General features: G+C 46.5%; 1 protein-coding gene across 1 annotated transcript in view; it reads right to left on the reverse strand.

Annotated features, from left to right (window-relative positions):
- LOC134536337 (uncharacterized) overlaps window positions 1-12,744 on the reverse strand; it is a 108,285-nt gene that overhangs the window by 56,624 nt on the left and 38,917 nt on the right. Inside the window, exons 2-3 of the mRNA XM_063376090.1 lie at window positions 6,671-7,069; window positions 4,842-6,420 (exon numbers count right to left, since the gene is read on the reverse strand). Coding sequence (XP_063232160.1) covers window positions 4,842-6,420; window positions 6,671-7,069 — 1,978 coding nt within the window. The remainder of the gene's footprint in view (window positions 1-4,841; window positions 6,421-6,670; window positions 7,070-12,744) is intronic.

Raw genomic sequence — 12,744 nt, forward strand, 5'->3', positions numbered from 1 at the left:
CTACTAGCCGAAGTCTATGAAGGTGGTATGGAGAATTACACAGGTTTATTCGCCTCGACAGTTATTAGGCTCACACCTCATGAATACATCAAAACTCCACCTGGCAACTGAACCCGTTAGGGTGTAATCCTGGTTAGGAGAAAAGATGGTTCTTTTCCATGCCTGACACTGTTGCAAGAGTCTAACATGGGTTCAGAGAACCGGGAAATAGAATCGCCATTTCCATTCGCGGCATGTTACTGGAGAGCGCACGGCTAGGTCGAGAGGTTGAGGAGACCCATCCCAACTTCGGCCCCACCGACCCACCCCCAGCTCCGCCGTTCACCCCCAGACCACCTACAGAGCTAGAAGCCCCTACTGTAGGAATCTGAGCAGCACCGTCACGGAACCATACCTCTCACATCCCTGGGACCCCTTGGTCACCCAGTTACTCGTGATCCAGCTGAGGCCTATCCAACCTCTACTAGCTCAGCAGGCTAGTACCCGAGCTTAAGTAGCTCAACACTTCCACTCGTCAACAGGGAGTGTTCTCCAAGCATACACTGAGAGGAAGGTTTGTTTGTCTCAACAAAATATTTGTTTGTATATGGTGAAATAAATATATTTCGTTAATTCAAACAAATATTTTGTAGTAGGAAAGATTCTGTTGACCCAACAAAATGATTTTGTCAACTCAAATGTATATTTGGTTAGGTGTAACAAATAATTTTTGTTACTTACCGAGTTTGGTTAAGCTAACAAAATATTTTGTTCCGCCAAGTAAATATTTATTTCGCCACATATAATCAAATATTTGTTTGATTCAAACAAACCTTTTTCTCTGTGATAGGAGGACCACTACCACCACGTTTCCTACTCCAATATTCGCATCGACAGCGGGGGTTTGCGTTTGCGTTGCCACAGCAGGTAAAACATGCACGAAAGCAGCAGGCGAGGCGTGTAAAGAGTTCGCGAATGCCGCCGCAGCGGGTCGCGCGGGCCGGGTTAATCGGTCTGCTCGTGACGTCACGTCGGGGCTTCCCAGAAGCCGACTTCGCGACGTTGCGTCAGGAGCGCGCTCTCCACGTGAAGATCGCAGACAACCGCCTCCGTGAACACCCGCCAAAGACCCCGTGGTACACACACAGCTGGAAACATTGGCTGTCCCACACTCCATTAAAAGGGACCGCCGGAAAAATTCGCGGGTTCAATGACCTGTAGGATGAACACAGTTCTACGTACACTCGGTCAAATGCCACCCACTCATTGGCTGCTGTCTTGTGAGACGTCCCAACGTAGCAGCCTGTGATTCGATAAAGCTTTTGTTGGGTGTTTCTCATTGGCCCAGAGTCATCCAGGGTGAGTTGTGAGCCAATAGCAGAGGCAGCACTGATGTATAACTGTTTGTGTTTTAGCCTATCGCGAAATGAATTCGCGAATTTTTCCGGTCTCTATCCATTGATATAATTTAGGGACCATTAATTTTAAAATATAACACGCTTACCTCCTTTGCGTCGATGTTCTGTCACGAATACGTTCAGCAGATATTCACTATAATTCTGTGCTTGTTGCATATAGGGGGTTAAGTCACAAATGGTTAAAAATGAGTTATTATCACAGGCAAGTTTGCGAAATTGATAAGGGAGATTAGAGACATTAATTTTAAAACAATTATTGAGTTTCCAAAGTTCTAAAGAAGTTAATAATGCTAAAAAAAAATCTGACTTCAAGAAACCTGATAATTTTCAGTAGCGATTTTCTCAAACCTATGATTTTGGACCTAACCCCTTTTACGCAACAAGCACAGAATTGTAACACAGGCTGTCCATAAAAAAAAATCCCCAGTTTCAATGGTATATTGCAACAGTTACATTTAGACTATTTACAACAAATCATTAATCAAATTGAAGGTAAACTAACCTAGTTTTTTTTCTTACAAATATTCAAAAATGTGCAGCTTTAGTTATACGGCACACATCCAACCTAAAAGTCCAATTCTTCCCGCACCTTTGCCAACACGTCCGGAGTAATGGAAGCAATAGCCTCTTAAATTCTGATGTCTCAACTCTAGTAAATCATTGGTTTGCAGCGGAACGTAGACACGGTCTTTTATAAACACCCAAAAGGGAAAAAAATCGCATAACGTTATGTCTCTGTCGTCTTGGCCATTATGACCAATCCAACGATCAGGGACTTCGACGTTCAACCTCTCTCACCAGATAAAGTTTTCAGTTTCACTCTCTACTAATTGGGGAAAGAGCCCATTATTTACGCGCTGCAAGCGAGAAAACAACAAAGCACTTGCAATCCCAGATGAATCACAGCATCGCGCAGGGCAGCCAGCTTATATATCGGCCATCATATCATCACTGTACGAAACTCAAATGAATGACACTAAAAATAAAATTATTTTCTTATCTTAAACGACAATTAATTATAAAGTTGAAATAGCACTCCTTTATACCGAAAAAGGAGATAAAGCAAAAATGAGATATTCGAGTTCGGCAGTCCAACAAGAAAGTGTACTTCATTACTGTTCACTCACGAACTCGCGGCAAATTTTTCACAAAAACCTCGTTCAGATATGAAATTAATTTTGTGCAGAGCAACTCAGTCATGTACCTACCTGAAGAAAAAACGGCAAAGCAAACTAACGTAATTAAATTATGCTAAGACGGATATTTTCACCGGTGTATTTTGCTATATAAAATTATACGCACAGCATTGCAAATGGTATATGGAAGTACAAAGAGCCTTTATCTTTAATATAACACCATAAAATGATATTGTAACCGCTTAAAGTCCCACAGAGGCTCGTCACCATCGTTAAGACCACAGACAAGTTCTGTGCCTGGAGCGTAGAGGCGAAGAGGTGCGTGATGCGCTAGACAGTGTCGCCCTTAAGACCACCGCACACGATCAGTTCGGACTTATCATCTGTAACTGTCTTGTGTGAGCAAGGGACTGTGGACTGGTCAGTCGGAACTGATGGACTGGCGACGTGATGGCTGCCCATAAACAAAAACGAAACACACACACACGCGGAACTAGCGTGTGTGGGAACAACGTAGCGCCAGTCCAATTTGTCAGTCCAAAAAAAATCAGTCCATCAGTTGAGTGGAGTGGCAGACATATTTGTTTATACTCTTCGGTTAATTTTTTTTTGACGTGATAACGTCTTATAAATCGATGAACGCCGACTGCACGCACGAAAAAAACATGACTCATTTTCACGTTCCGCCTGAGTCGAGCGTGCAAGAACCGGCCAACCACCGTGAGAGAAAATCTTCTATAATATCAAACAGGTTAAGGCGGGCTTTTTAAAAGCAGCAATTTAAAAAAAAAAATTGATTTATTTGTCCAATTTCGTCATTTCAAACTAACAATTTACTGACAATGATTTGTTTATTTCTATAACTAATTGTTCGTGATTATATTCAAACAAAATTATTTAAATTAAATTTTCAAAAACTGTAGGTAAATAATATTTGAAAATTTAAAAAAGTATGCAATTTTTCATCCTTGTTTTCTTATGACGTTATCACGTAACATTTATCGTCCGTAAACCGACCTTTACAACAAACCCCCCAACCTTTTTTTTTTTTTTTTAAGATTTTCTAAATGAAATGCCAACTGAAACATCTAAAGTTTCTTCCGTGATCTACGATGGAACTCTACACCCAACAGCAGCAGCAACCACAAGACTGGACATGTATGTGTGTGGGGAATCTTCAGCTCAGTCCTAACTGTATGTTCTGGCAGAGCAGTGCGAACTGGGGAGCTGCGATGACGGGAGGTTTCGGGCAACACGGCGTGGCAACGGCAGGAATAGCCGAGGTCCCGCGCCGGAAGTGCACGGAAGTATCGACCAGGGGAAGGGGAAGGGGGGGGGGGGGTGACCTCCGGTCGCCCGTGACCCTTGAAGGGCGTGGAATCGGAAACCGCCCGGCCGTCGCGAGCGAGAACCACGAGGTCTCGCCTCAACGGCGGGTCGCGCTCAAGAACAAACCGCTCACTTCTCCCCGGGAAAAACAAAAACAACAAAAAAGGATACAGAAATAATTGTCAAACCCTTTCCAATGCTTGTTGTTTCCGTCAAGCTTGCTCCATCAGCGGTTATTCAACGCGCGGCGACCGGAACAGACATTTCCGCAGTGAGACCGGGGTTACAAAACTTTTCGCGACGACGCAACAAACAACCAGCGCAACAAAGATCACGGTCGTTTTTTTTTTTTTTTTAACAAAGCACGGGAGTTGCAAGACGTTCACCGAACCTAACTATTGAAATCGTGAAACAGCAGGAAACGAATTAAATCCCCGTGCTAATTTTTTTTTGTTGATTATAGTTTTTAATGTATTAACATCTCCGTTCCCGGTATACGGCATTTGTTAGGGGTAATTTCGTTTAAACGCAACAGAAGTCGATAAACGGAAATGTGGAGAATGGGGTGAGTCCCACGCGTAGAAACATAAACTCGTATATGGTCACTTTCGTAGACATTAGGTTTCATCATGTGATGCGCGCATCGTGAAATTCCTCTCTCTTCATAAGGCGCCAAGAGAAGCATAAGTTCAGAGAATGCAAGCTCCGTGCAATCGCCGCGACTTGAGGACACGTGAAACGCGCTGCTCGGCGGCGCGACTCCCGTCCAAGCACACGTAAAGTTCACGGCCCGCGAGAGCGCGCGCCTTTGTGCGGCGGTCGAGGCCGCGCGCGCCGGGCCGTGACGGCGACCTCCGTGCGACGCACCGGCGCGCACCCCGACGACCCGCGGGAAGGAGCTCTCCCTGTCTCGTGTCTCCCTCCCGTCCACTCCCTGTCACGTGTCTCCCGCCCGTCCTCTCCCTGTCTGGTGTCTTACGCCCGTCCTCTCCCTGCCTCGTGTCTCCCGCCCATCCTCTCCCTGCCTCGTGTCTCCCGCCCGTCCTCTCCCTGCCTCGTGTCTCCCGCCCGTCCTCTCCCTGCCTCGTGTCTCCCGCCCGTCCCCTCCCTGCCTCGTGTCTCCCTCCCGTCCTCTCCCTGCCTCGTGTCTCCCGCCCGACCTCTCCCTGTCTCTTGTCTCCCGCCCGTCCTCTCCCTGCCTCGTGTCTCCCGCCCGTCCTCTCCCTGCCTCGTGTCTCCCGCCCGTCCTCTCCCTGTCTCGTGTCTCCCAACCGTCCTCTCCCTACCTCGTGTCTCCCAACCGTCCTCTCCCTGCCTCGTGTCTCCCGCCCGTCCTCTCCCTGCCTCGTGTCTCCCGCCCGACCTCTCCCTGTCTCTTGTCTCCCGCCCGTCCTCTCCCTGCCTCGTGTCTCCCGCCCGTCCTCTCCCTGCCTCGTGTCTCCCGCCCGTCCTCTCCCTGTCTCGTGTCTCCCAACCGTCCTCTCCCTGCCTCGTGTCTCCCGCCCGTCCTCTCCCTGTCTCGTGTCTCCCACCCGTCCACTCCCTGTCACGTGTCTCCCGCCCGTCCTCTCCCTGTCTGGTGTCTTACGCCCGTCCTCTCCCTGCCTCGTGTCTCCCGCCCATCCTCTCCCTGCCTCGTGTCTCCCGCCCGTCCTCTCCCTGCCTCGTGTCTCCCGCCCGTCCTCTCCCTGCCTCGTGTCTCCCGCCCGTCCCCTCCCTGCCTCGTGTCTCCCTCCCGTCCTCTCCCTGCCTCGTGTCTCCCGCCCGACCTCTCCCTGTCTCTTGTCTCCCGCCCGTCCTCTCCCTGCCTCGTGTCTCCCGCCCGTCCTCTCCCTGCCTCGTGTCTCCCGCCCGTCCTCTCCCTGTCTCGTGTCTCCCAACCGTCCTCTCCCTACCTCGTGTCTCCCAACCGTCCTCTCCCTGCCTCGTGTCTCCCGCCCGTCCTCTCCCTGCCTCGTGTCTCCCGCCCGTCCTCTCCCTGCCTCGTGTCTCCCGCCCGTCCCCTCCCTGCCTCGTGTCTCCCTCCCGTCCTCTCCCTGCCTCGTGTCTCCCGCCCGACCTCTCCCTGTCTCTTGTCTCCCGCCCGTCCTCTCCCTGCCTCGTGTCTCCCGCCAGTCCTCTCCCTGCCTCGTGTCTCCCGCCCGTCCTCTCCCTGTCTCGTGTCTCCCAACCGTCCTCTCCCTACCTCGTGTCTCCCAACCGTCCTCTCCCTGCCTCGTGTCTCCCGCCCGTCCTCTCCCTGCCTCGTGTCCCCCGCCCGTCCTCTCCCTGTCTCTTGTCTCCCGCCCGTCCTCTCCCTGCCTCGTGTCTCCCGCCCGTCCTCTCCCTGTCTCGTGTCTCCCAACCGTCCTCTCCCTACCTCGTGTCTCCCAACCGTCCTCTCCCTGCCTCGTGTCTCCCGCCAGTCCTCTCCCTGCCTCGTGTCTCCCGCCCGACCTCTCCCTGCCTCGTGTCTCCCGCCAGTCCTCTCCCTGCCTCGTGTCTCCCGCCCGTCCTCTCCCTGTCTCTTGTCTCCCGCCCGTCCTCTCCCTGCCTCGTGTCTCCCGCCCGTCCTCTCCCTGCCTCGTGTCTCCCGCCCGTCCTCTCCCTGTCTCGTGTCTCCCAACCGTCCTCTCCCTACCTCGTGTCTCCCAACCGTCCTCTCCCTGCCTCGTGTCTCCCGCCCGTCCTCTCCCTGTCTCGTGTCTCCCTCCCGTCCACTCCCTGTCACGTGTCTCCCAACCGTCCTCTCCCTGTCTGGTGTCTCCCGCCCGTCCTCTCCCTGCCTCGTGTCTCCCACCCGTCCTCTCCCTGTCTCGTGTCTCCCACCCGTCCTCTCCCTGCCTCGTGTCTCCCGCCCGTCCTCTCCCTGTCTGGTGTCTTACGCCCGTCCTCTCCCTGCCTCGTGTCCCCCGCCCGTCCTCTCCCTGCCTCGTGTCTCCCGCCCGTCCTCTCCCTGCCTCGTGTCTCCCGCCCGTCCTCTCCCTGTCTCGTGTCTCCCAACCGTCCTCTCCCTGCCTCGTGTCTCCCGCCCGTCCTCTCCCTGTCTGGTGTCTCCCGCCAGTCCTCTCCCTGCCTCGTGTCTCCCGCCCGTCCTCTCCCTGCCTCGTGTCCCCCGCTCATCCTCTCCCTGCCTCGTGTCTCCCTCCCGTCCTCTCCCTGCCTCGTGTCCCCCGCCCGTCCTCTCCCTGCCTCGTGTCTCCCGCCCGTCCTCTCCCTGTCTTGTGTCTTCCGCCCACGGGTGCTCTGCAACACCTACAACCGGCACACTGTAGAAACAAAGTGTGTGTGCGACAGAAGTGAAACATCTTGCTTAATAGTAGGCCCATGCATATTTCGCGAAAAGATTCCGAGACTAGCTGAAAGGTAAAACACTGTAGCATCGTCTGTGTTTTGTGATTGGGTGAGTTTCTTTCAGGTACATGACGATTTTTAAAACATCAATCACAGTGATTCATTGCGGAACCAAATGCGTCCTTAGTGCCCCAGCCAAATAAGGCAACTACTTCTTTTGCAGACGGCCGCCAATCACAAGGAAGAAACCGCTGGTGCGCGTTTACCTTGTTGCAGTCTAACGGGCGTTCACATTTATTCGCGAAAAATGCCTGCCCCTTCTTATTAGGTTTGGGTAGAGATAAGTTATTATAGTAGAGCCCACTCATATTTCTCGAAAACATTCCGAGACTAGCTGAAACTTAAAACGCTGTAGCATCTTCTGCGTTTCGCAATAATTGGGTGTGTTTCTCTCAGGTACTACATGTCTATTGTTACAACACCAATCACGGTGATTCAGTGCGGAAGCAAGCGCGCCCTGAGTGGCTCGGTCAAACAAGGCGACTTCTTTCGCAGACGGCCGCTAATCACAAGGAAGAAACCGCTGGTGCGGGTATAACTTTTTGAAGTCTAATAGAGTTGCAGGGATTTTTTATACTTTCGAAATATGCCTGTTCCTAATTATTAGTATTTTTTATTTAATAGATAATTATTTAAAATATTAAGGATGCCGGTATTATCTCTATTAAAAAAAATTAAAACTGAGGAGTAGACAAACACAAGCAGCGTTACGAGAATTCCGTAGCATTATTGCTGCGTCATTTGTAACATGTAACTTTATGCAACACATGGCTATGGTTATATTTGCAAGCATATAAGCCCGGATAAGAATCCGAACCTAGTATTGCTGCAAACAATATTTTGTAGTGATACAATTGTTTTCATCTAAATGTACAAATTTAAAGCTATCTGAAATTTTACATTAATATTTATGTTCCATTTACAAAAGAAAATAGATACATATGTATTGCAGTGTAGGTATGGGATGTATTTTTTAGCGAAAGAAACTGACCGCTCTTTTGACTGCAATAAGTAGAGACCTGCAAAATTCGCGGTTTCGATGGCCTTCAGGATAGACTGCACATACCCCTGTACACTCGGGCAAATAACGCAAGTTCATTGGCTGCCGACTTGTAAGTCGTCTCAGCTGGTTTGTCTGTGATTCGACCCTTCTTTGGTTGAGGGTTTATAACTGGTTGAGATTCGTCCAGATGAACAGTAAGCCAATAGCAAAATTATATAAGAGGTATATGTGTTTGAATTCTAGCCTATCACCGAATGAATCCGCTAATTTTGCAGGTCTCTATAAATGACCCTACGTATAGGCGTGACAAAATTCTGTGCGATTCGGGGCGGATGGTTTTATTGCGTGCGATATGCGGATGAAACTGGCGTGGATCTACAAGTTTGCAAGCCGTCCTCCAATACACTGGAATTTTTTTTTTGCAAGGAAAAAAAATCCTTAAAAACTCAGTTGGCAACGATATCATTATTTGTAAAACTTCAAGGCAGAGCTTTATAAATTCTGCAAATTATACGTATTCTGCCTTGTAATTTCACAAGTGATACTGTCGGCAACTGAGTTTCCAAGAACTATCCTTATAAAAGTATGTACAAACTTTTTTTTTTTACAGTGCACGACGGAATTCAGGGTCGAAAATAATGTGCTGCAAGTAATTTCAACAGTTCACGGCCACGCGACGTCATTTGTTGAAAATGTCGCCGTCCGGACAGCGCCGGGTGATGGACGGCGCTAGATTGGCGCGAAGCGGAATGACGTAAGCCTTACACCGACACAATTGTGCGCATTGTGTAGGCAACGGAACACGAACCCATGATTCCGGGCACCCGAAGGATACATCACCACTAAGATAATGGCGGTAATACAGAGTTGGTCTGTGGAATATTTTACATTTAAATAATTGTAGACAAAATGGGAACACCTTCCCTCTTCCAACCCACCTTTCACATCTGGAGAGCAAAATATTTTTTTTTGTTACAATGATGTTTAATGCTAATTCCTTGCGTATGTTTTGCTAACATCTTTTTCTTGCAATATTCATTCAATAAGCTATGGGTTTCTTTTTATAATTCTTCCTAGGGAGTTACTTTATAGGTATAAACAAAACTTCTAGTATTAGCCTTTTTGTAGCTTGGGCTTTTTTTTTGTCAGCCTAACTTCAACTTTAGAACAAACTGAATAGTCCTTAAATTTACTGTGATTTTTAGCAATATTATAATTCCCCAGTAATAAGGTTCGTTCTAAACAAAGATAAACGCACACGTGAACAAAAGAAGAGCGTTATTGCTTTAGACATGACCAGTTTTTTTTTTTTTCAATATTTTGTTGTTACCTAAAATATTCTTTTCGATTCGTGTCCAAAGTAAGTGAACCCAGTGTACGTAAATTTAAGAAGATAGCTGTAAATTAACGAAGATCCGTGTATGATCTGTAACAATCGTTCCTCATAAATTGAAGGCGAAAAACACTGTTAGAAAAATTTACCTTAAACGCTGGTTACAAAATATTCAGGGATCTTAGTTAATTTACGATCATGTACGTAAGATTACGGGTGTTGAGTTCACTTACTTAACAGTAAAAATTGTATTATGCTAACTAAACATACAAAAACCTTTTTGAGTCTAACAGAAAAATTATTCTTTTTTTTTCTTCTTCCACGTGTGTTTGCCTGTTCAAGAACGAAAAACGTGATCTTTGGAATTCGTTGTAGTTTCAACGAAGACACAGTCATTCGTAGGGACCGGAAAAATTCGCGTTTTCAATTACCTCTAGGATAGACTCCATGATCCTCTATGTACTTGTGCAGATTACACCTGCTGATTGGCTACTAACTCGTGACACGTGTTAACTGGGAAGCTTGTGATTCGATACTCCTTCTGTCGAACGTTTTTCATTGGTCCAGAGACCTTCAGATAAACTGTGGCCCAATCACTGAAGCATCAAGAAAGGCAAATGTATTTGGTTTCTCGCCTATCGCTAAATGAACACGCGAATTTTTCAGGTCTCTAGTTATTCGAGATCACGAACAACTCTTCGTTTATTTTCAGGCCGAGTCTTCGTTCGAAGAGTCAGTAAAATTACACTGCAGTTTCTGACAGCGTAGCTGAGCGCGCGGCGTTGCGAAACAGGCGTCGCCGTTGCACGCGGTGCGAATAGCCTTACGTGCGATCAATCAGTCCTTTTGACTGCGTGCCTGCGGTTACTTCACTTTCGCTCCGAGTCACGCACACTCGCCGGCGACGTCGAGTTCTGGAAAGCATTCACTCGCGCAGGCCCCCAGAGCGCGAAGAGTGATAACATCTTATTTAATGGTATCTATGAACGTACAGACAAATGTTTACATATGTCAGTCCTTGCATGTACTGAAAGCAAGAAATTATGGGTAGAGCCACGGAATTTTCGCGCATTCATTTAGTTGCAAGCTAGAATGCAAACCTCCACACTGTCGCACTGTGTTCGTGATTGGACCGCAGTTGATTGGACACGCCCCTCTACGACCGTGAGCCAACGATGTCCAGCTAGGAGAGAAGTAAGCGAATCAGGTAGTGCCAAATAACAAGGATAAAAATGTTCTCGCTAAGAAATCAACCAATGGGAAAGTAAACATGGGTCGAGCACACCCATAACTTTGAATTCTATCCTGAGGCCAGAGGAATCAGCAAAATTTTCGGGACTCTAATAATTAGTAGAGACATGCAAAATTCGCGGTTTCGATGGCCTTCAGGATAGACTGTACATAACCCTGTACACTCGGGCAACTAACGCCAGTTCATTGGCTGCCGACTTGTAAGTCGTCTCAGCTGGTTTGTCTGTGATTCGATCTTTATTTGGTTGAGGGTTTATAACTGGTTGAGATTCGTCCAGATGAACAGTAAGCCAGTAGCAAAATTATCTAAGCGGTATATGTGTTTGAATTCTAGCCTATCACCGAATTAATCCGCGAATTTTGCAGGTCGCTAATAATTAGGGGCAGGCATTTTTCGCGTATAAATCTGAACGCCTGTTAGACTGCAACGAGGTATACCCTACACCAGCGGTTTCTCCCTTGTGATTGGTTGCCGTCTGCGAGAGAAGTCGTTGCCTTTTTAGACCGAGCCACTCAGGACGCGTTTGCTTACGCACTGAATTACTGTGATTGGTGTTGTAACAGTCAACATGCGCCTGAAATAAACTCACCCAATCACGAAACTCAGACGATGCTACAGTGTTTTAACTTACAACTAGTCTCGGAATCTTTTCGCGAAATATGTATGGCCCTATATATAATGGTATTTATGAACGTACAGACAAATGTTTGCATATGTCAGTCCTTGCATGTACTGAAAGCAAGAAATCATGGGATATGAAGTTTTGGGTTAACCATTCTTATTCGTAGTATTTCATTCATTATATCAATAAAAAAATTTTTTTTTATAAAACCATAGAAACCTGAGTTTTTCAAGATTTTTGAAAAACTTAATTATTATTTATTTATGAATGAAATACTTAATTTAAAGATTTTTAATAGGAAGGCTACATACGAACGTATACCACATGATTGAATTATGTTGTTACATGCTAGGACTCACATATAAATTTGCCTTCAAGTTCATAGAAATCATTAAATAAGGACCTGTTTGATACTAAAAGGCTTTGATAAAAATTAAACATGGTTATATTATTAATTTATTTAAAATCATGTGCAAACAAACACCAAATATTAGAAGCAAAATTATTTAGAATAGGTACTATCCGCTTAACGTAGAGAGGTAGGATAAGAAATATTAAATATTGGTTAAAAGGTTTTTATACAATTTTTTTTATGATTTAGAGTTTTGAATTTGGCACAACACAGTATCCATTGAAAGTTTTAACTATTATATTTTTACCAATTCCCAAAAATATATTTAATAATATATTCTACCGGTAAAACATTTTTTTAGCAGCCGGTCAATATTTACCAACGTCAAGCATCCTTTATATTTAAAAAAAATTAGAGAGGAAATTTTTTTTTCAAATCAAGCAATAGAAAATTGTCATTATCTGAAAACTGATAAAACCAAAATTGTGTCGTTCGGGTCGTATTTCGAACAAGTGCGTGTCTCGCGGGCGAAGTGAACGCTCGCAGAGCTGAACGTCCACTCACTTTTCGTTCCTGCCCCACGCGCATTTGTACTCATCCCGGTTTCAAAACAAGAGTGAGCAGTTTCGGGTCTCTGTTCCTTTCTCCGGCTGGAAGAACCATTCATTTGCCCACGCAAAATGTTCAAGCCACGATTATAGGCGTTTAAAGTTAGTGTGCGGAGCGACTTGTCTTCAGTTCGACAGGATCTTAAAGTGCCCGTTTCTCAGACGTCACTCCAAGTTTGTTTACGACCACCACGAACCAACCACATCGAGTTATTTGCAAACACCGACATAAATATACGTAGACCATTAAGGGTCACATACTGTGTGCAGAGCTACAGAAGAAATAAACACTCAAGTACTCAAGATATCCGAGTGGGGTCTGGATAACCATAAGCATTTAAGAATACGCTGAGCGCAGATGAGTAGTTCTGATAACGTA

This window comes from Bacillus rossius, chromosome 10, assembly GCF_032445375.1.
Source record: "Bacillus rossius redtenbacheri isolate Brsri chromosome 10, Brsri_v3, whole genome shotgun sequence".
Taxonomy (NCBI): domain Eukaryota; kingdom Metazoa; phylum Arthropoda; class Insecta; order Phasmatodea; family Bacillidae; genus Bacillus; species Bacillus rossius.